This window comes from Puma concolor, chromosome C2 (assembly GCF_028749965.1).
Source record: "Puma concolor isolate L17-30 chromosome C2, mPumCon1.1.hap2, whole genome shotgun sequence".
Taxonomy (NCBI): Eukaryota; Metazoa; Chordata; class Mammalia; order Carnivora; family Felidae; genus Puma; species Puma concolor.
This window is the reverse complement of record NC_141675.1, coordinates 22,172,722-22,195,879: the sequence shown is the minus strand read 5'-3', so window position 1 is coordinate 22,195,879 and position 23,158 is coordinate 22,172,722. Positions and strand designations below refer to the sequence as shown.

General features: G+C 35.8%; 1 protein-coding gene across 1 annotated transcript in view; it reads left to right on the top strand.

The window, feature by feature from the left end:
- RAB5A (RAB5A, member RAS oncogene family) overlaps positions 1 to 23,158 on the top strand; it is a 30,665-nt gene that overhangs the window by 4,771 nt on the left and 2,736 nt on the right. Inside the window, exons 3-5 of the mRNA XM_025914045.2 lie at positions 17,633 to 17,784; positions 18,094 to 18,216; positions 19,950 to 20,043. Of these exons, the coding sequence (XP_025769830.1) occupies positions 17,633 to 17,784; positions 18,094 to 18,216; positions 19,950 to 20,043 (369 nt within the window). The remainder of the gene's footprint in view (positions 1 to 17,632; positions 17,785 to 18,093; positions 18,217 to 19,949; positions 20,044 to 23,158) is intronic.

The window sequence follows — 23,158 nt, the reverse complement described above, 5'->3', positions numbered from 1 at the left end:
AAATGTAGTCCACATCATTGAGCTTTTGAGTTAAAAATGTAATGAACAACATACATTCTTTGTGATTTTTTTGTTAGAACATTTACACACACACACACATTTGGTTTAGGAATGAAATATCTCTCAAGGTAGTATCGCTTGTCAAGTAATTGTCAGTGGCAGCATTTCCCAAAGTTCATATGCATTCTAGGCTAAATACCTGGGCCAGATAGGTTTGGGACTGGCTCTGTGCCACCCTCCCCCTCTTCACAGTGCATAGTCCATTAACAACACTGAAGCACTATATAGTAAAGAACTTAATTCCTGGGGAACTGCAAGAGCCTCAGGAGGGTAAGACTAGAATCTTTGTTTTTGTTTTGGATATTATGGTCATCCAAGTGTACTTTGTCCTAATGATATTTAAAGAAGGACATTTGTAAGAAAAATTGAACCCTGTCAGTGAGTTGTAAATATACAGATCTGATAAATGTTGTATGCGTATATGTAATCTGCATTTCCGTTTAACACAAATCAGGTGATCTACATTTATGGATTTTTCAAGTGTTTTGTCCCTATATCTAAAGCTTCCTTAATATTTTCTACTTGTGCAAATTGACTTTTAAAACCAACTTTAGAAGGGATTTATATCCAAATTTCTCTGTTAACGGTTGTTGGACAGTTTTTTTTTTGTTTTTTTTTTTTTAATTTTTTTTTTTCAACGTTTATTTATTTTTGGGACAGAGAGAGACAGAGCATGAACGGGGGAGGGGCAGAGAGAGAGGGAGACACAGAATCGGAAACAGGCTCCAGGCTCTGAGCCATCCGCCCAGAGCCTGACGCGGGGCTCGAACTCACGGACCGCGAGATCGTGACCTGGCTGAAGTCGGACGCTTAACCGACTGCGCCACCCAGGCGCCCCTGGACAGTTTGTTATAGACGACCAATTTTTAGGAAGTCTGACAGTGCCATTATGATTATAGCTGTGAGCACTGGGTTTTTGTTTTTGTTTTGAGACATAGTTGACATAGTGTAAGCTTAAGGTTTAAGACATTGATTAGATATGTTTTAATAGTGCTGTTTTATGCTCTTTGATAACAGCTCTTCGCCCTTAGGGACAATACTAGTATTCTGTTGTAAGGATTTCATGGTTTGAGCTATTTAATTATCAACACCCCAAGTCCATAACTTGTAAGTAATATATATTTTTGTTTTGGCTGATGTGTGGTAAGACTTACCTAACAAATGAACTTAGCCAAATGTTTGCATTTTATTTTTTGATGGTTTATACCTACTAACATTAGGTATGGTCTGAAGAGCTAACTTAAAATTTTCATGTTTGAAATCATATGCTATTCTCTTGAGTTTGTGTATTCTAGAGCCTTACCTTCATCAAGAATATCAGGGTAGTTTATGCAGTTCTAAACATGATAGCTCGATTTAAGAATCAATGTTGTCTCACTGCATCCTATACAATTGCCCCTTTGCCCTATAGCACTCATGATAAAGTTAAGTAGTTAGGTGTTGGGTTTAATACTTCGGGGAGTTCTAGCTTATTTGTAGGGATTTAAAGTCTGCAGGACATTTATGTTCTTATTGTTTAAGACGAACCCAGGGGCGCCTGGGTGGCTGTGTTGGTTGAACATCCAACTCTTGATTTCAGCTCAGGTCACGATCCCAAAGTCGTGGAATCAAGCCCCGCGTCAGGCTCCCACTGCCCTTTCCCCCACCCTCACACACACACTGTCTCTCCCTCTCTTTCTCTAAAAAGGAAAAAAAAGAGCCCAGAAGGTTAGCAAGGAGCATTTGGTTCATATGATTGTGTTCCTCAGTATCTCCTCAGTAAATATCTGTTGGATAGGGCTGTTCATCTTTCACTTAACACCTTGAGTACTTTAAGACTTTAAAGGTTTCAAGTGAGTTACTCCTGTTAAAAAAAATATTGTTTAAATACATTTAAATGCTATTTATAAACAAGTGGATCTTCAACGTAAGTCAGAGCAATGTTAAAATATGCAGTGAAGGGGCACCTGTGTGGCTCAGTGGGTTCAGCGTCCACCTCTTGATTTCAGCTCAGATCGTGATCCCAGGGTTGTGAGATTGAGTCTTGTGTCAGGCTCTGCACTGACATTGCAGGGAATGCTTGGGATTCTCTCTCGCCTTCTGCCCACTCCCAAAATAAGTAAATAAACCTTTTTGTTTTTTAATATGCAATGAAATAAGATGCAGTCATTCAACTCTTCTTCTTTTCTTTTGAAAGGTAAATGTTTGATACCAGAGTTTAATTTTGAATGCACTGATCATCAAAGGAATGTCAGACAAGTTTAGGTTACAGAACTGTACGGGAGAATATTAACATTCCTCCTGCAGGTAACTGTTATTTTTGAGGTTTGGTTTAGCACACTGGTTCTCAGAATGTTCCGTAATCCAGAAGCATCTGCATTACCTGGGAACTTGTTAAAAATGCAAATTCCTATGTCCTATATTGAACCAAAACACTGAAGTGGGACCAGTAATCTTAAATGTTAACAAGTCTCCCAGGTGATTCTGTTGCATACTGAAGTTTGAGAACCACTGCTTTTTGTGTTCTGAGTAGTCAGTATTACATTTACACTAAAGTTTTTGGAATAATTGCTTTTTGTTAAACTGCAGTTTGAGTAGGGTTTTTGAAAACATGTTGTTTGTTCAGCTACTCCACTTTGAGGATTACAAGTATTGTGTCCTGGTAACATCACACATGACTTCTATCTCTTTGTATGGGAACCCCTTCCCTCAACTCTGTTAACCTGGTAGGCCCTTTAAGAGAGTATGGCCCCTTCTCTGTCCCATCAGGGTTGCTCTGCTTTGTCTCTCTTTACTAAGGGACTTTGTATAGTTTTCAGTTATCTGTACCAGTGCTGTTCTCCTTTATTGCCAAAAGTAATCAAGGACTGATTATACACTAAGTTAATTAAAGAAACAAGTGCCTTTTTAAATTGTAGTTCCAGGACATGGCACATATTAGCTGCTTGATTATAGGTAAGTCAGACTCAGCTCTCACATGAAATGGAAATAATGTATCTAACTAGAAAAGTTTTTAGTAAGGGTTAAATGAAAGTACATATAAATTTCTTGGCACAGTGCGTAATACAGAGTAAAATGCTTATTAAATGTTAGCTGTTACCACTACCATCACCATTACTTTTTGCTGAGTCATTTTTATCATTGTTATATTGCTACAGCGTGACATTACTTTGGAATTATGACTATTCCATATAGTGCATGGCATTTGATTTAGGATATGACAGTAATAAGTTTTTTATGTTTAGATTTCCTTTGTTGGAAGATGAAACTGTTTTAATTTTTAATGTTTATTTTTGAGAGGGAGAGAAGGAGACAGCGCGAGTGGGGGAGGGGCAGAGAAAGAGGGAGACACAGAATCTTAAACAGGCTCCAGGTTCTTGAGCTGTCAGCACAAAGCCTGATGCTGGGTTCTAACTCATGAGCTGTGAGATCATGACCTGAGCCAAAGTTGGATGCTTAACTGACTGAGCCACCTAGGCACCCCTGGAAGATAAAATTTATAGGAACAAATAAGACTTTAAAAACTTTATAAAAGCAAGTACTTAACTAAATTTGAGCCATCCTAAAAATGAAGTTTTTGCAGATTCATTCAAGTGGATAGTATAAGCACGTACAACTAAGTTTCTTAAAATTCTGCTTGGTAAATTCTTACTAATTTTTCCCTCTCCATTTATTGGTTTTCACAAAACTAGTTAGTCGTGTATATTACATTAAATGCATGCCACCCACATGAACTAAGCTATTTGTGGAAGTTTTCTCAGAGGGGGAAATTACACTGTTAAATAGAATACTAAATGTATTCAGATATTAAACTTGTCTCCTAAACTGAGAAAGAAAAGCCAGCCAGAAAATTTAAATCTGAATAACTTACGTTCTTCCTGTAGTAGTAAACTTTCTACTGTTGCCCTTCACTTGTTAGCCTTCAGAAAGACTGTATACAAATGATCCCCAGTTTACAGTGGTTCTACTTAGTTCAACTTCATGATGGTGTAAAAGCAATACAGACAGTAGAAACCATACTTTGAATTTTGATTTTCTTCCAAGCCGGCAGTATTTGGTACAATACTCTTGTGATGCTTGGAAATGGCAGTGAGTTCTAGCTCCCAGTCAGCCACGTGATCACAAGGGCAAATAACCGATACAGTCACAACCATTCTGTACCGGTAACAGCCATTCCATTTTTCATGTTTAGTACAGTATTCAAAAAATTACATGAGATATTCAACCGTTCATTATAAAATGGGTTTTGTGTTAGATGATTTTGCCCAGTTGAAGGTTAGCATAAGTGTTCTGAGTACATTTGAGCAAAGGTAGGTTAGGTGTATAAATTAATTTTTCATTTTTACCAAATTCTCAATGTGATGGGTTTATCAGTATTAACCCCATTATGACTTGAGAAAGGTCTGTAATTGTAACCCTTACGTTTATTACCTTTATCTTTTTTCATCACATTGCTCTCAATTAAAAGTACTTTTGAGAAAGGATGGAAGACCTAGATAGAGACAGACCATAAGCATATGGTTTTTGACTCATTAGAAAAATGGTGTTTGAAATGTTCATTGTTCTTTCTAATACAGTGAGAATTAAAATTTGTGGAAGTTAATCATTGGTTTCAAGTGAAAGAATATTATCTTTATGCATGGTACTATTTCCTTCTAGAAAGTATGTATTCAGTATCTGAGATAGGTTGTATTACTGACAGAAGTTGGTAGAGATTGGCTACTTTATATCAGTTTATACGAGTTTTGTCCTAAAAAATGATTTTTTAATAGAATTAACAGTAATTTTTTTTCTAGTATCCTACTTCAGAATGTTATACAGGAGTATTTAAACATTGCTGCCACTTAGGAGTCTGTAATCTTGTTTTTAGTCGTGGCAACCTTTTATGGACACTTTGTGAGCCCTGTTTGAACATTTGTAAAATGAGAGGATTGTAAGTAAGAATTCTTCTAGAGCAGGCTTTTTTTTTTAGTGTGTACTTTCCACATTAAACAGTATAATCCGTACATTTTAATCTTTTCCTCCTCTTAAAATTTATTTCATAATTTCAGTTTTTGAACATCAGTTTTTGTCCTGTCTTACTTGATTCATTGATTGCCCTCTGGTGCTGCTTAAGTGTTCAAAGCTATTTGGTAGAATGGTTTTTGCCAGTTAGTTCTAACTATAGCGAACAGCCTCTGTTGATTAATTTGCTGCTTTTACTCTCTTACAGACTGGGAAGTAAGATTGTCAAACTTCTTTAAAATTCATTTATTCAACAAATTTACCAAGCTCCTAACATTGTGCTAAGTACTAGAAATCAAATCTTACAGTTTAGGATGGGAGACAGATTGAGTACACATAAGGTATGAAAAGTGGTATTACATACCACTATTTAAATTAGGCCTAAATTTCTGACTGATCTTTTTTATTTATTATATATATATATCCCAAAAAAGGATACATACGTATATATAAAGGAAGTATATTCTCAGTTACATACTGAAGAAATATGTAAATTTGTGTAAACTTTGGTGCTTGGACTTCATGACATCTATTTTGGCTGCATTCGGACTATTTTTGCTACCTTTCTGTTGTTGACTCTGTTCTGAACATTTAAGGTTTGTGGATAATTGACCTTCGGTAGACACCAGAGGCACATAAGATACTTGGTTTGAATGATTTGATGTGGTGGGTTGGGAAACTTTATTTTTATTTATTTATTTTTACTTAAGGTTTATTTATTTTGGGAGAGAGTGTGAAAGCAGGGGAGGGAGAGAGAGAATGGGCAGCTTTTTAAGAACTTCGTTAATAGAATAAGAATTCTGACTTGATAAAAATAGAGAAAACATTGTTTTTGAAAAATGTTTCTTTTCTCCTTTTGCATCTTACACTATAATAATCAGCTGTTACTTATATGCAATCTTGTGATGCGTACTGAATTTAACATGGGATAAGCTAATTTGGAGTCATCGTTGAGAGCTTTTATTACAGACCTCTTGGTGGAGAGAATAAGACTGTGTAAGAATAAGAAAAGCAATAGGAAATAATTTCAAGAGGGAGGTTTTGGGAGTTTGATCATTGGCTAGCTTGATATAAATACGAACTAGCTAGCAAATTATTAAATTTCTCAAGATGAAAGTGTTACTGAAGCTACATATTGGATTTTGGAAATGAATATCCTTAGTGCTTTACAAGTTTTATAAAACAATATTTGAAATAAGTTGATAAACAGCATTCACCCTCTTTTCAAGGTAATACAGATGTGGAAAGTAGAAGCAGGATGAGGAACCAGTTATTCATGGTTTCTATCCTTGAGGATAGCAAGTGCTTTTGGACTCAAAAAGAAGAGGATAATCTGATGATATGGGACTCAAGTCACTATATTAATTATTGGGTACCTTTAGCATTTCTCAGCATTTTACGAGGACCTTACTACGGTTATATGAGGTTACACTAAAAATTCTCTTTCTTATATTCTCCTAACCCACTGGGTTCTCTCCGTCCCCCACCCAAGACAATGTAAATTTGTTATATGCCCTTGGGAAGTTACTATTACTTTTAATCTATATAGTCTCTTCCCCATTTAATACAATTTGAAACATATCAGGGCTACTATAATGTAGCCTATATTTTTCACTTTAATATTCACGTGACTTTTTTTTTTTCTTAGAAACAACCACAAAACTTGATGATTTAGAGCAAAATCATTTCATCCTCTCATGGTTCTGGGAATCGAGTGGGCTTTGTAGATGGTTTTCTGATCATTCATGGGTTGCTATCAGTGCTGGGGCTAGATAGACTCAATCTCAACTGCTGCTAGCTATTGGTTGGAGCCTCAGCCAGAACACCTACATGTGGGCCTTACCACCTGTCTTGAGTTTCCTCACAGCTTGATGGATTGGTTCAAGAATGAGTGTCCCAAAAAGTACCAGGTGAAGCTGGGTGGCCTTTCATGACCTTGCCCCAGAAGTTACATAGATAGCATCAATCATGTTCTAGTTACAGACTCACAGATTCAAAGGAGGGGTGTCAGCATCATGTAAGAAGAATGTGGTGTGGGAGATCTTGTTGAGGCCATCTTGGAGAACACATTCTGTCAAAGATCTATCCATATCATTTTATGAAGAGCATCTTCATTTTTCTTAGGTGTAACAGTATTCCATTGCATGGATCATATCAATGTATATTTAAGTCACTTCTCTAGTTTTGAATTTGCACATTGTTTTAGATTTTTGGCTGTTAATATAATTTAATTTAATATAATGTAGTATTGCAGTAAATAATTCATAGTAATTTCAGATGTATCCCAAGTATCTCTATGGTATAAATTCCTAGAAGTTGATTGCCTATATAAAAGGTTACATACATTTGTAGTTCTGATATAATTTTCTGACAGCCCTTCAACAACAATGTACAGAATGTGCCTGTTACTGTATATTAACTCAAAAGAGACTTGTAGATTTTGCCATTTTGTCATATTATGAGGAAGATCAAGAATTTTTTCATATTTTTAGAGCCCATTGTGTTTCTGTTAACTATAACTTCATGATATTTTTATGTGAATTCATTTTTAATAGATGCTATTCTATTTTATTTCATTTATTAATGTTAATTTCTCAGTATCTCTGTTTTATTCATACTTATTTTAGTAACTGGTAATCTCACATTTTTTTACCATATTCTTATTGTTGGACATTTAATATTTGTATTTTTGATTGCTGTTTTAAGTAATCCTCTAATTGTGGACATTTTCTTGGAATATTTTTTTTCTCTCTGGAGTTAATTCTGTAAGATAGAGTTCTAGATGTAGTTACTGAACCAAAAATAATTTTATCTAATGATTATGGGATCAAAAGGATTCCAGTCTTTTCATCAATTTTTTCCTCCCTTGGAGATAGTTCCAGTTGTTTTTTTTTTTTTTTTGTCATTGCTCAACTTAAATATGTTTTAAGATTACAAGTTTCTTGTAACTGTTAACTCTGGGAGTTAAAATCTTCCTTGTCTTTTCTCCCTTCTTTAAGTTGTCCTTTTCCATTCCTGTGTTGTAAAATTCACAAATATTAGAACTTTTAAACTTCCTTAGTGGATAGGTTTATTGCTAAGCATTAAAGAGTCACTTCAAGACAGTAATACTTTAATGATCTGAGAGGTTCCCTTGAGGTTGGGGAAGCATTAAGTGCTAGGTTCTTAAACCCAATGCAGAAGGTGTATCACTAAAGAGAAGGGGGAAAAAAGAAGCTTCCCCCTTTTCAAATAAGCATTTTCATATTCTTTTAGGTAAATACCTAGAGGTGAGAATCCTGGATTGTGTATTACTATTTTTAATATTTTTTAATGTTTAATGTTTTCCATAGTGTCTTTATGAGTTTACATTCCCACCAACAGTGCACTAGGGTTGCCTTTTCCCCACATCCTTGTCAGCACTTGTTATTTCTGTTTTTTTTTAACTGGTCACTCTGACTGATGGGAGGTGATATTTCACTGTGGTTTTGAATTACATTTCCCTGATGATTAGTGACATTGAGCATCTTTTCGTGTGTCTGTTGGCCATCTGTAGGTCTTTGGAAAAAAGTATTTAGGTCCTCTGCCCATTTTTTAATCAGATTTGGGTGTTTTGAGTTGTAGGAGTTTGTTACGTATTTTGCATATTAACCCCTTATTGGATACATCATTTGCAAATATTTTCTCCTGTTCAGCAGGTTACCTTTTCATTTTGTTGATGATTTCTTTTAAAGTACAAAAGCTTTGGGGCACCTGGGTGGCTCAGTCGGTTAGGCATCCGACTTCGGCTCAGGTAATGATCTCAGGGTTCGTGGGTTTGAGCCCCGAATGGGGCTCTGTGCTGACAGCTCAGAGCCTAGAGCCTGTTTCGGATTCTGTGTCTCCCTCTCTCTCTGCCGCTCCCCCACTGGCGCTCTGTCTCCCTGTGTCTCAAAAATAAACAAACATTAAAAAAATACTAAAAAAAAAAAAAGTACAAAAGCTTTTTAGTTTGATGTAGTCTGGATTGTTTATTTTTTTGCCTCTGGAGTTTTTAACTCTGACTTGGCCACACTTAATTTCTAGCAGTTTGTCAATTACAGCTTAGGTTTTTCTACCTGAGCTGGTTTGCTCATCCTTCTGCTCTGAGGTTATCCTTACCATATCCACCTTTCTGTACAATTTTGGGAGTAGTGTATTGCCTTCTCCCCTCAATTTTCTTACAGATCAAAGAAGAGTTGACAATTTTTCAGTTACTTGTTAGGATGGCGTGGCTACTTCTAAGCACCATACATGCAGACCTGGAAGCCAGAAGTGTCTTTTCCTTGCATATTACGGGAATTTAATAAAGTACTGTTTAAACTATTTAATAAAGTACCTATTGTCCACAGATAAAATGTCTTTCAAAGACACACATCCCTTAAAGCTAAGTTAATTTCATTAACTTTTTCTGTATTGATGTTCCTTGGAGAACATTTGTCTGAAAACTAGTTAGTAACTTCTCACAATCTCTCCCCTTTCTTCACCTTTCCTCTTTGTAATGTGTTCATTCTGCTTCCCAGTTTATTATTTGATACATCCTTGTTATATAAATCCAATCTGGTGAGAAAAGACTTTATAAGGTTTGGGCCTGTGGTGGGATAAGCACAGATTCTTAGCCTTGAAGGTTCATTTACTGATTTTATCAGTCCCATCATAGAGTGTTCAGGTTTGGGGCCCTAACTTATTAATACTAACCAAACTCAAACTCTTAAGACTAATTTAAAAACAATATTCATAGTTTGGTATCAGAAATACTACTGTGGTAATGTTCAGCAGGTAACATGTGACTAGCTTATGTCCTGGTTAGTAGATTCCTTTAAGAGAGTTAGGTATCCTTAAATATTTTCCAAGATTGCAATTCATTTAGCAGCAGTTGCCTTTAGGTGTTGTTGGATGTTTTTTGTTGTAAAATATGCATGACATAAAGTTTATAATTTAAACATTTAAAAAAAATAAAAATAGCGCCTGGGTGGCTCAGTCGGTTAAGCGTCCATCTTCGGCTCAGATCATGATCTCTCCGTCTGTGAGTTTGAGCCCCGCATCAGGCTCCATGCTGACCACTCAGAGCCTGGAGCCTGCTTCAGATTCTGTGTCTCCCTGTCTCTCTCTGCCCTTCCCCCGCTCACACACACACACACACACACACACACACACACACACACTCTCTCTCTCTCTCTCTCTCTCTCTCTCTCTCTCTCTCTCTCTCAAAAATGAATAAGCGTTAATAATAATGAAAGTAACAAAAGTAATTAACAGTTCTGGAACATTCAGTACATTAACGTGCAGCCATCAGGACTGAACATCTTCAGAACTTTTTCATCTTCCCCAACTGACACTCTGTTTACTAGGCAATAACTTCCCATTCTCCCCCACCTTTATCCATAGCAAATAACCATTCTATTTTCCCTCTAAGAATTTCACTGTGTAGGAATCTCATATAAGGGAAATTATACAATATTTGTCTTTTTGTCATTGGCTTATTTCACTTAAGATGTCATTAAGGTTCATCCATATTCTCATGTGTCAGAATTTCCTTTTTACAACGGAATAATGTTCCACCATATGTATAATAAAGACCACATTCTGCATATCTTCCGTTGATCCTTCATTGTGGATTTTGGGTTTTCTTCCACCTTCTGGGTATTGTGAATAAATACTGCTATGAACATTGGTATACAAGCATCTGTTGAAGTCGTTGCTTTCACATCTTTTGGGTGTATACTCAAGTGGAATTGCTGGATCATCTGGTGATCCTGCTTAATATTTTTGAAGAATCTGTCATTTTCCACAGTAGTGCCCCATTTTATATTCCCATCAGTGCACAAGAGTTCTAATTTTTCCATATCCTTGCCAGCTCTTTGATTTCTGTTGTTTTGATCATAGCTGTCCTAATGGGTGTGAACTAGTGTCTCATTGTGGTATTGATTTTCATTTTCCTACTAGTGATGTTAAGCATTTTCATTAGCTTCTTGGTCATTTGCATATCTTCTTTGGACAAATGTCTATTTCTTTGCCCAATTCTTAATTAGATGTTTGGGGTTTTGTGTTGTTGAATTGTAGGATTTCTTTATGTATTCTGAATATCAATCTCTTATTAGATGCTCATTGATTAAGAATGAATCTTATGTAATTAGTGACTTATAGATCATCTCATAAGATGGATTTGCTTTTAGAAATATTGCCATCTTTTTACATAGTACCCGTCTAGTAAAAATTTTTTTTAGCTTGGGGCACCTAGGTAAAGTTAAGTCAGTTAAACATCTGACTTCAGCTCAGGTCATGATCTCATAATTTGTGAGTTCTGTGCTGACAGCTCAGAGCCCGGAGCCTGCTTTAGAATCTGTGTTTCCCTCTCTCTCTGACCCCTCTCCTATTCATGCTGTGTCTCTCTCTCAAAAATAAACAAACATTAAAAAAATTTTTTTTTTTTTTTTATTTTTTTTTACCTTGTTGCCAGGCTTTTGGAGTATTTTCTTTCTGGGTTTAGTCACTGTATGTTTTCCTGTCTGCCCTAGTCTTTTTTTATCCCCCTTCTGTTTCTTACATTAACTGAAATGTAACTCTTTCCTGAATATGTGGTTTTTGCTGTCATAATCCACTGGGTACTCCTCACAATGCACATATGATTTTAATGGGAAATAATAGGCTTAGTTTTTTTATTTTGCCTATTGTTAGCTTTAGACTTGCGTATATTCTTCTCTGTGTACAATTTTATTATCTGAAGTCAGTGCTTATCTGAGAAAATCCGTTATACTCAATTACTGCTATTGATACTCTTCCCAACAAGCCAGTTTCTACCCTGATAATTTTGGTACCTGCCTCTTGATGCTGCCCGGTCAATTCCTGCCATCCTTCTCCCTGATTGGATATTCATCTTGGAGTTTGATTCAGATCCATTGAACTCATTTATTAAATTCCTTGCCTCTAAAAAACTTTGCTTCTGCAAATCACTCCCAAACAGTCTCTAACTTGGATTTTATGATCTGCTTCTGAGAACCTCAACCAAGACCCTTCTCTCTAGCAATTCTATTCCTTACCTTTCAGTTTTGAAAGGCCTCAAATCCACTATATATAAGGGAGAACATTCAGTCATGATTCTACTGTGAGGAGACTACTGTTATTTTAGTTTTTTCTGTGCATTTCTGGTCATGTTCCTACATAGATGTACCATATACCTACCAGGAATTTATATATATATATATATTTTTTTACTTTTTGGCAATTAAAGGTTATTTTATAACCATTTTTAATGTAATTGCTATTTAATACCTACGAAGTCACCAGTACCTTTGCATTTATACATTTCAGTTGTTTCTAATTGTTAAGTACAAAATTCTTTCTTTCTAAAGGTTTCTTCTTCCTATTCTCCTGCTCCCCATACCATCTTTTGGAAATTCCATGAGGTACTAGATTAACAAGTGTCAGCATTTTCATTATTTTGCTACATGTTGGCAAAATTATTTTCAAAACAGTTATATCACCAGCAATGTGAGTTTTTGCCACACTTTTTCAAGGTTTTTTTTTTTTTTTTCATAAGGAAGTAAAATAACTTTTCTTTCGACTTTTTGCTGTAAGGATGATTTTGTTACTAGTGATGTTGACTTTTTTTCTCTTAGGTTATATTTCTTTTGTGAATTTTCTTTACACATTTATCCTTGATGCTTTGGGAGTTTTGCTTAAGATTTCTATGAGCTATCTACATATTAAAATTTAATCCTTTAATATTCACTGTAGAAATTTTCCAAAAATGTGTTCATCCCTGTGTTATGGGTGTATGATACATGTTGGCAGATAAAATCTCAAATTTTTTTATGTAATCAAACTGATAGTCATATAGGATTTTTGGTCAGTTCTAATAACATAATCCTTTTCTATCAGATTTGATACAAAGTTGAGGGTTGGGGTGGTATTGGTTCCTTGGTTTTTCTCTATTATGCCCTTCTGTTCAATTCATGTAGAATCATTTTAGTTGTTAGATTAAACTCTGATTTATTAACCTTTGGATAATGCTATTATCCGGATAATGCTTTGGATATTTTTCCCCTGGCTCATTGTATTGCAGTGTCTCTTCCTTGCTTATTATTTATGAAGGTCTTGCACATTATAGGCCTTTGGTATTTGCAGATTTAACATTTACAGTTTCAGCTATCTCAGCTGACTGCAAGGTCTGTGATTTGCTAATTTGTAGTTTTGCTGAAACTGAAATGTTACTTGCTTGCTGCCAGGCTTACCAATAGGAACTGATCTTGTAGCTCAAAGAGGGAGCCTATTAGACAGGCCAGCACCCACATCTCAACACAGCTTTGTTTTTCTCTACTTGTCGTCGCGTACACAGTAACTCTCGAAGTGATAAAAGCTGTTTCTTTGTGAAATATGGGCCCGAAAAGAAAACCAACTGCTAGTGCTGGTGATGAAGTGAAGAGAAAATGAAGAGGTCTAAGAAAGTGATGGTTCTTAGCCAGAAAATAGACGTTTTGGATAAATTAAAGTGGTTGTGCAGATTAAGGTAAGTTGGTGGTGGTTAATGTTGCTACAGTATCGATGTAGTAGTGTATATTTTGAGTGTCAGAATTTATTTTTATAACTTTATAAATGATTAGCAATGTGATTTTAGAAGCATTAAGGATTTGAAGATGTCAGCTGTACTTCACTAAGTTTTATGGGGGAGGTATTTGAAAATTTGCAAACATTAGGGAATCATGATGGCCTTGCAGTATGTAATGTTTCAATAACGCTGAATTGTCCCATAACATAATATTTCTGTTCTTGTGACACTACAGCACTTTTAATTGTTTTAATGTGGTTTTGATGTACCCTAAAACCCCATCCCCCTGGCCTCTTAATACTGTTACTTTTTTTCCACCCCCATCATTATGCTCTATCATAGCACATGAATAACAGTATGGTGTTAACCAAGTTAAAGAGATCTTGATGGTATTTTGTTTGATACTGTGTTAGTTATATAATAACTTGGGTAGAGAGAGGCCTTTTGAAATGTCTATTTTTTTTCCCCATTTGGGAACTATTTGTCTATTCAGATGTTATCAAAGATACCCCCAAAATAGACATATCTTTTATGAACTTCTTTTAGCAAACATTTTGAATATTTATATGAACTGGGATTTTTATTATTGGGTTTGGAGAAGAATAGCTAACAGTAATTTCCCAAGAGACTCCTAGTCTAGAAGAAAAAGATTACATAAATCAGTGTTTATAAAAAATGTGAAAATGTTCATGGCACAGAGTTGGGGGCTATTAAATAGGGTGTGATGAAGGATGCTAAGAGGAGTTAAGTGAATTGATTGTTCTTGTTCTTTGTTAATATAATTGGGATCCATTTTCCTCCAAGCATAACAACTAAAACCCTGGTTATTGCCAGTGTGTTGTAAGGCTGTTGACTTTGATCTGTTCTAGCCCATTTAAAGAACTCATTATTTTATCTGTTCTTTTTTAGTTAATGCCTTTGGATTTCCTTGTCAGTCATGCCTCTTAAAAATAATCTCTTTTCAATAATCTTATTTTTTTTTAATTTTTTTATTTTTACATTTATTTATTTTTGAGAGACAGAGACAGAGCACAAGTGGGGGAGGGGCAGAGAGAGAGAGAGAGGGAGACACAATCTGAAGCAGGCTCCAGGCTCTGAGCTGTCAGCACAGAGCCCGATGCGGGGCTCGAACCCACGAGAACTGCGAGATCATGACCTGAGCCCTTGAGCTGAAGTCGGACGCTTAACCGACTGAGCCACCCAGGCACCCCACAATAATCTATTTTATTATAAGGATATTTGAAATGTTAATAAATAATGGTGATGGTGGACATTCTTGTTTGGTTTCTAGATTTAGAGAGACTGTTTAAGTGCTTTCCTATTAAGCAAAATGCTAATTTCAGGCTTACAATAGACACTTGATAAACTTTAAGGAAGATTCCTACATGTATATTAGGAATGGATATTGCCTCAAATGCCCTTTTGTCATTTATTTAAATACATGGTTTTTCTTTTTTAGCCTGCTGGTGTGAGTGCTTTGTGATTGTGAATCTACATTTATGGGTTATTGTTTTAATGTATTTGTTGAAATTTCCTTGCCTGTATTTTATTTGTCATTTTTGTACATGCATTTATTAAAAAAAGATTGGTAGCCTTTTGTAATATCTTTAACTGGTTTGAGATTCAGATTATATTTCCTTTAAGGCAGCATAACTATTAATTATGTCTCTGAGCCTAGAGTTGATTTATGGAAGTGTAAATGAATGTTTTTACTCCCAGTGTATTTGTGAACATAGAAAAGAGAAAACAGTCTGAATGCAAATTATCCAGTTTTTTTTTCCAAGTTGCATCAAACAGTATAGTTTGAGAAATAGCCTATAGTTTGTGATGCATCTTTTTCCTTTTTTCATTTTATGAAAACAAGGAGTATTGTTTTTGAGGCTTAAGTGTTTAAAAATATTTTTTGATTCTGCAGAAGAACTTTTCTTGACTGAAAAAGTGACGTGGTGCTTTTTTTGGTGTCCTTTACCATATATACAGGATTTAAGTAAATGGAATATTTTTGCTAATTTTGTACGTTAAGGTCAATGAATTAGAACATATTTTAATTATGATTAGCTACTTCTGAGAATTCACAGAACTATTCATTAGAATCTGCTTAAGATAAAGATATTTCCAATTATGACATTTATAAAACTGAGAAGGTTATAGTTGCTAATATAAAGCCAGCAACCAGTTGACCTTATAAAAAATACAGTGAAAAATAAATACTATATTTAAGGTAAAATAAAATATCTAATTAGACTTGGCTTATTCAGCACATGTGATATTAACTAGTGAGTCACTTATGAAAAATTGACATCACTAGATAAACTACAGTTTACAGAAATGGATCATAATTCTCTTGCATGATAGGACAGTGTTTTAGAAAAAAAAAAATTTTAACCTTTATTTATATTTGAGAGAGAGACAGTGTGTGAACAGGGGAAGAGCAGAGAGAGAGGGAGTCACAGAATGTGAAGCAGGCTCCAGGCTCCAGGCTGTCATCACAGAGCCTGATGGCGGGGCTTGAACTCATGAACTGTGAGATCATGACCTGAACCAAAGTCTGACATTCAACGGACTGAGCCACCCAGGCACCCCAGAGTTTTAGAAAATTTTATAACTTAATACTGTGCCAGTTTGGGAGAAAGTTGAATAATCACACCTTGAGCTGAAAGTAAAAGGGAAGGGCATACTAATTTATAATGAATGATAGAGTAGCAGAGGATTAATTACCAAAGTTAACGAAGGAAAACAACTGTAAGATGACAGCATGCTGCTAAAAAATGGCTAAGTGTAGGTCTGGTTCTAAGTATCTTTATTTTAGTGCAGCTAGCTACACTTAGAAACTTACTCTAACAATTTTTAGTTTATTTTGAGAGTGAGAGAAAGAATGAGTGGGGGAAGGGCAGAGAGGAAGAGAGAATTCCAAGCAGGCTCTGCACTGTCAGCACAGAGCCCAATGCAGGGCTGTCTCAGGAACCATAAGATCATGACCTGAGCTGAAATCAGGAGTTGGATGCTTAGCCAACTGAGCCACCCAGGCACCCCCTAACAACTGATATTTTAAAGTTCAATTCACTTGATTATAAACTACCTTTTATGAATCAATTTCTTTTCATTTTTTTAAAGTATCCGTTACAGTGTTTTTCCTGATGTTTATTCCTAGAGCTAAGAGGATTATGATGGAAATTTTACTTCCTATTCTCAAGAAGCAGTTCAGAAAATAAATGATATGTAATTTGCAAGATTGGACAGCGGACTTCTTAACCTTAAAAGCAAAAATATCTCCATAAAATAATACTTTACTTGGCTCAGTCAGTAGAGCTTGCAACTCTTGGTCATGAGTTTGAGCCTGATGTTTGGTGTAGAAATTACTTTTTTAAAAAAAGATACTTTCTTGTTAAAATCTAAGAAAAGAACTGATGAAAGAGCACATTGCAAAAAGTCCTTATGGCAAGGACTGAAACAGGAGTTAATATTGAATCTGAATTTAACAAATTAAGTTTAGGTTGAGTTCATAACGATTATGAAAATTAAAGTTTTATCATGTTTTGAAGGAAAAACATCATAACAAAAAATACTTAGTCATAAAGGACTGGAACTAAATCAGCAGACTATGCCAATAAATACCAGGAGAATGGAGCAGGGGGCGTGGTGTTGACAATGTATGTGGTGTAGTAATAGGTATGCCCGTCCTCTCTATCAGCTCCCCGCCCCTTGCTATTTTTCAAGAATATCAGTGTATATTTCTTGAACTGTTTTAAAATTAAAAAATTCTTAAATTTGTAATGTGTAGAGCGATTTAAGAAATGTTACTAAACCTATTTAGTGTTACAATAAACTTTTTAAGAATATAGAAAAGTCTTTGAATCTCATTTTACTATGAAGGTCTAACAAGCATGTATGTATATCAAGCTTTGAAGCACAGACCTTTCAGGTGTCTAAAGCCACTATTAACTGTTCATGTACAGTGTATCCTATGTCCAGGTGGTTTCTATACTGTGAAAATATTAGGGGGGAAATGATGCTAAACTTATTGCAGACATTTTCTTCTTTCAGCTGCTTTTCTAACCCAAACTGTGTGTCTTGATGACACAACAGTAAAGTTTGAAATATGGGATACAGCTGGTCAAGAACGATACCATAGCCTAGCACCAATGTACTACAGAGGAGCACAAGCAGCCATAGTTGTATACGATATCACAAATGAGGTAAGTAGAAATGTATTCTACACTGAAACTACTTTGACTATACATTTCTTGTATTCAGAATTTCAATTAGAGAAAAGTTTTTTTTAACTTTTTTTTTCGATACCCAACCATGACATTTCTGCCAAAGCTTTCATGAGATGGAAGAACTGATTAAAAAAAAAAAAAGATGAAATTGTCTCAAATAATACAATAATCCTAAGCACTTCTTTCCGAGTTACATTGAAGAGTTTGTAGCTTTGTCTTACTTACAGAGACTCTCCCTAACCATTTTTTGAGCCTGTGCCAAATAGCTGTTTCTTTGTTTCCCAGGAGTCCTTTGCCAGAGCCAAAAACTGGGTTAAAGAACTTCAGAGGCAAGCCAGTCCTAACATTGTAATAGCTTTATCAGGAAACAAGGCTGACCTTGCAAATAAAAGAGCTGTCGATTTCCAGGTATGTTTGAAGGCACATATGTATTGTAAATTTTCCTTCTGTATCTACACTTGAATTAGTTATTTTAAAGCCATGCAAATAATAGAAAATATCAATTTTTTAAGGAAATGTTGATCTACTGTATGTAATAAAATGCTTCTCATGACAAATCTGAATTTTTAAATATCTTCTCATAATTGTAATATATAAATACTCTCAAAGATTTTGTTGATCTAAACAATTACAAAAGAAGTGATTTTTCACAAATAGTGCAGAAATCTATAAAGCAAAAGATTATTGATTGCCTCCTACCCTAATCCCTCTACCCCCACACATACTTTAGTATCCTTCCTAACCTTTTTTATCTATCTGCCAATGTTTATATTAGCATACATACACATATACACATACAGCTTATACTACGTGGTTCTTAAAAGGGCCTTCAAAAATGAAGGCTCAAAAATCCACTTATAGGTTATTTATTCTAGCTAACTAAGAATGTTCCCTTCTGCAAAATAAAGCACAATTACTTATTTACTTACCTGTGTTTATTTTTGAGAAAGAGCATGAGTAGGGAAGGGGCAGAGAGAGAAGGGGATGGAGAATCTCAAGTGCATTCTGCTCTGACAGCAGCGAGTCCAATGTGGGGCTTAAACTCACAGATCATGAGATCATGACCTGAGCCAAAGTCATACACCCAACCAATGAGCCACCCATGCACCCCTAAAGTAAAATTATTTAAAACAAATGTCCCTAGTTAGACATTTTTAAACTTTCCCTCTTCTCTCCCTCTTTAGTTTCTCTACTATATATGGTATATAGTAGAAACTGTACACTGCATACTATACTGTATATATATAGTGTGTGTATGTGTATATACTATATATATAGTGTATACTATATACTATATACTATACTATACTATATACTATATACTATATAGTATCAGTGGTGGCATAATTGTCTTTGATGATGGCTGTTGGTGGAGTACATGGACTGAAAGGGAACTACTATTTCTTGCACCATTAGGTAGTAAGCTGAGCATATTGCTGCCATTGCAATTGTGATTTTATTTAATTCTGGTTACAGTCCTATGAGGCATAATATCTATTACCCTGAGATGGTTCGTCCCCAACATAGAGTGTGGGAGATAGAGCAGTTAAGTTATAGTCAAAAGTGGCCCTCTCACACAATTCAAAGGAACCTCGTTTTTTTTCTTTAAATTGGAAAGATAATTGGTTGCTCTTCACAACTGTGAGGCTTAAAGGCAATAATATATGTAAAATGTAAAGCATGACAAAAATATAGTAATTTTTAAAGGAATGGTTCATGACATACTCAAAATAGTTAGCCATTTAGTGTTTGAAGCCAGTATTAGATACTAGGATTCCCTTTGTCTTCATTGTGAGTAATGAGCATAAATAAAATTTGCTATAGAGATCGAAGAGACTTTTATATTTAGAATAGGAGAATTTTCCACCCTCTGGAACTCACTATTTGAAATCAAATTTTAATGTCAGATCAGATGAATCAGAATGGAATAGTGCAAGAAGTTAAGGCAAAAAGAAATTTGAAAAGGTATCCTACAAGAGTGCTGTTATCTCCCTATTACCTTTAGTAGTAATTGCTTATTACCCAGTTGCTGATTATAGGTAGTCAAGTTAGAGTAGTAATAAGCCTCTTTTTCTATAACAAAAATAAGGCAGGTATAGTACGTGCAAAGTATTTATCTCATTTTTTTGTTCTATAAACAGGAAGCACAGTCCTATGCAGATGACAACAGTTTATTATTCATGGAGACATCAGCTAAAACATCAATGAATGTAAATGAAATATTCATGGCAATAGGTAAGTTTTCAAACAGTAAATGTAGGCAAAACAAATTACACTGGGGCATATTTGGTTTGTCTTTTTAAAATTTATTTATTTATTTGAGAGAGCACTAAGCATGCAAGCACAAGCAGGCAAGGGGCCGAGAGGGAGATAGAGAATCCCAAGCCGGCTCCACGCTGTTAGTGCAGAGCCAGAAGTGGGGCTTGATCCCATAAACCAAGAGACCATGTCCTGAGCTTAAAGCAAGAGCCAGACACTTAACTGACTGAGCCACCCAGGTGCCCAATCTTTTTAAAAATTCTTGATTTTTTTTTTAAAGGATTCTTCTCTTCTAGATCCGTTCCAAGAATTATTTTGTTAGTAATATTGTTAAATTTGAAAGACTGTTATCTATTTATTAGGTTGTAGTACTTTTCAGTTTAGTTAAATTTCTTCTAGGTGAGTTGAAAGCCTGGACTTTGAGCTAATAGTTCAAGCAGATATATGTCTAAAGATTTCAATGAGAAGTTTGGATAAATATGTTTTTCTATTAGATTATACTTTTTATAGAAAAGGAAAATAAGCTCAGAGCAATATTTATCAGGGCAGGGGCACCTGGGTGGCTCAGTCGGTTGAGTGTCCAACTTCAGCTCAGGTCATGATCTCGCTGTCCGTGAGTTCAAGCCCCGCGTCGGGCTCTGTGCTGACAGCTGAGAGCCTGGAGCCTGTTTCGGATTCTGTGTCTCCCTCTCTCTCTGCCCCTCTCCCACTCATCCTCTCTTTGTCTCTCTCTCTCTCTGCAAAAATAAACAAACTTAAAAAAAAAAATTTAAAATATTTATCAGGGCAAAATATGGGCATAAAGAGATTTCTTTCTCACTGATGAATGACTGTTTTCATGTTCACTTTGCCCTGAACAAGGGCTATTTTTCTTTCTCACGTTCTTTTCAAACCACTGATTGACAAATACAACTCAAGTATGCACATGTAATGTAAGTATGCAAATTATTGTAATCAAATATTTTAATGGAGAAAGTTTCAAAGCACTGAGGCACAGAGGTGCTCTGAACAATATAAACAACACGCTTGGGGCTCCTGGGTGGGTCAGTTGGTTAAGCATCCATCCGACTTTGGCTCAAGTTATGATCTCACAATACATGGGGTCGAGCCCTGCGTTGGGCTCTGTGCTGGCAGCTCAGAGTCTGGAACCAGCTTCAGATTCTCTGTCTCCCTCTCACTCTGCCTCTCCCCTGCTCACGCTATGTCTCTCTCCAAAAATTAACATTAAAAAAAAATTTTTTTTAATATATAAATAACATGCTTTATAGTAGCTCAGTGGTCATTTGACCTACCTAGTGCTCTTACTTTTTCCTTTAAGGTAATTTTAACTGGTAATGATTGTGATTCCACATTTGTTGATTATAAAGCAATGAAGTTAGCGTACTAATAAGGATGCTTTCTATTTTCTGTAACAAAAATATAAGTATTTCTATTGACCTTAACCTCCTTCCAGTAATTTTTTTTTTTAATGTTTATTTATTCTTTGAGAGAGAGAGAGAGAGAGAGAGAGAGAGAGAGCACAACCAGGGGGAGGGGCAGAGAGAGGGAGACACAGAATCCGAAGCAGGCTCCAGGCTCTGAGCTGTCAGCACAGAGCACAAGAGATCATGACCTGAGCAGAAGTTGGATTCCTGACTGACTGAGCTGCCCAGGCCCCCCAACCTCCTTCCATTAACTTTAAGGTGTAGATTCTGTGAGAATGGTCTACTTTGGTGGCTCTCGCATTTTATTCTCTCTGCACTATTCGTGCACCAAGCCCTTCTCATTCCCAAACATTTTTATTATATGGCGATGATTTTTATTTTTTTTTTTTAAATTTTTTTTTTTTCAACGTTTTTTATTTATTTTTGGGACAGAGAGAGACAGAGCATGAACGGGGGAGGGGCAGAGAGAGAGGGAGACACAGAATCAGAAACAGGCTCCAGGCTCCGAGCCATCCGCCCAGAGCCTGACGCAGGGCTCGAACTCACGGACCGCGAGATCGTGACCTGGCTGAAGTCGGACGCTTAACCGACTGCGCCACCCAGGCGCCCCTATATGGCAATGATTTTTAACTGGGTGCCCATAAACTTATCCCCAAATAAGAAATATTCTTTTTTTATTGAAGTCATACAAATTAACCAATTAACAGCTGATTCAGAGGCTAAAGAACAGAGTAAATGCTGCAAGTACTGTCAGAATATCTTTCACTAGGCAAGAGAGTTTAATGGTGGCTCATTGGGAAAAAACCTTACTGTTGTATAAAATAATTTACTGCAAAACTCAGGTTTGAAGTTTATTAGGGACATACTTGTGAAGGATTGGGCAATAATACGCTCTTTTTATTAACAGAATAGATTATACCCAGAACCATATCTAAAAAACTAGTAACAAATCAAGGAAATCTCTGTGCCCGCTGTGGGGCTTGAACTCACAACCCTAAGATCAAGAGTCACATGCTCTACGGACTGAGCCAGCCAGTTGCCCCCAAATGGGCTTTATTTAATTTGTACCTTTTATTCAGATGTGCTAATAATGTTTTTTTCCAGTCAGAAAGTCAGAGAGTAGCCTACATATTAGAATTGCCAGTTTTTTTCCTGAAATTGCAGTGTTCCTTCCCTTGAAAGAAATACCAAGCATAAATTGATTTGTGGCCTATTTCTCTTACCAGGTTAGTAACTTAGATCACACAGTGCACTCATATTTTCACTCTTACTGACTTAGGGAGTAGTTACTTAGTGGGAGAAAATCTACAATAAACTTATCATCCTCTTTCAATTTGATAAGATCATGATTGCATAGCTTCTTTCGTTGCACATCTTCATTAGCTTGATCCAGGATTTTAGCCTGTTAACAATCCTAATTCAGGGGCAAATTGGTAAACTCCAATTATCCATATACCAAACAAATAGTATCAGCTTCACTTTGGTAATGCTTAATACGATAGGAGACAGGAGACTGCTTCTCAGAGTTGTGTTTTAGTTTAATCTTTGCACAGTAAACCGATAGAAGCCAAAATTCCTCATTCCAATTTATTTCCTGCAACCTCCTAATTTCATTCAGATCTAATTACAGAAAGCCCATGGAGTATACTAAAGGGAAGAAATGATCA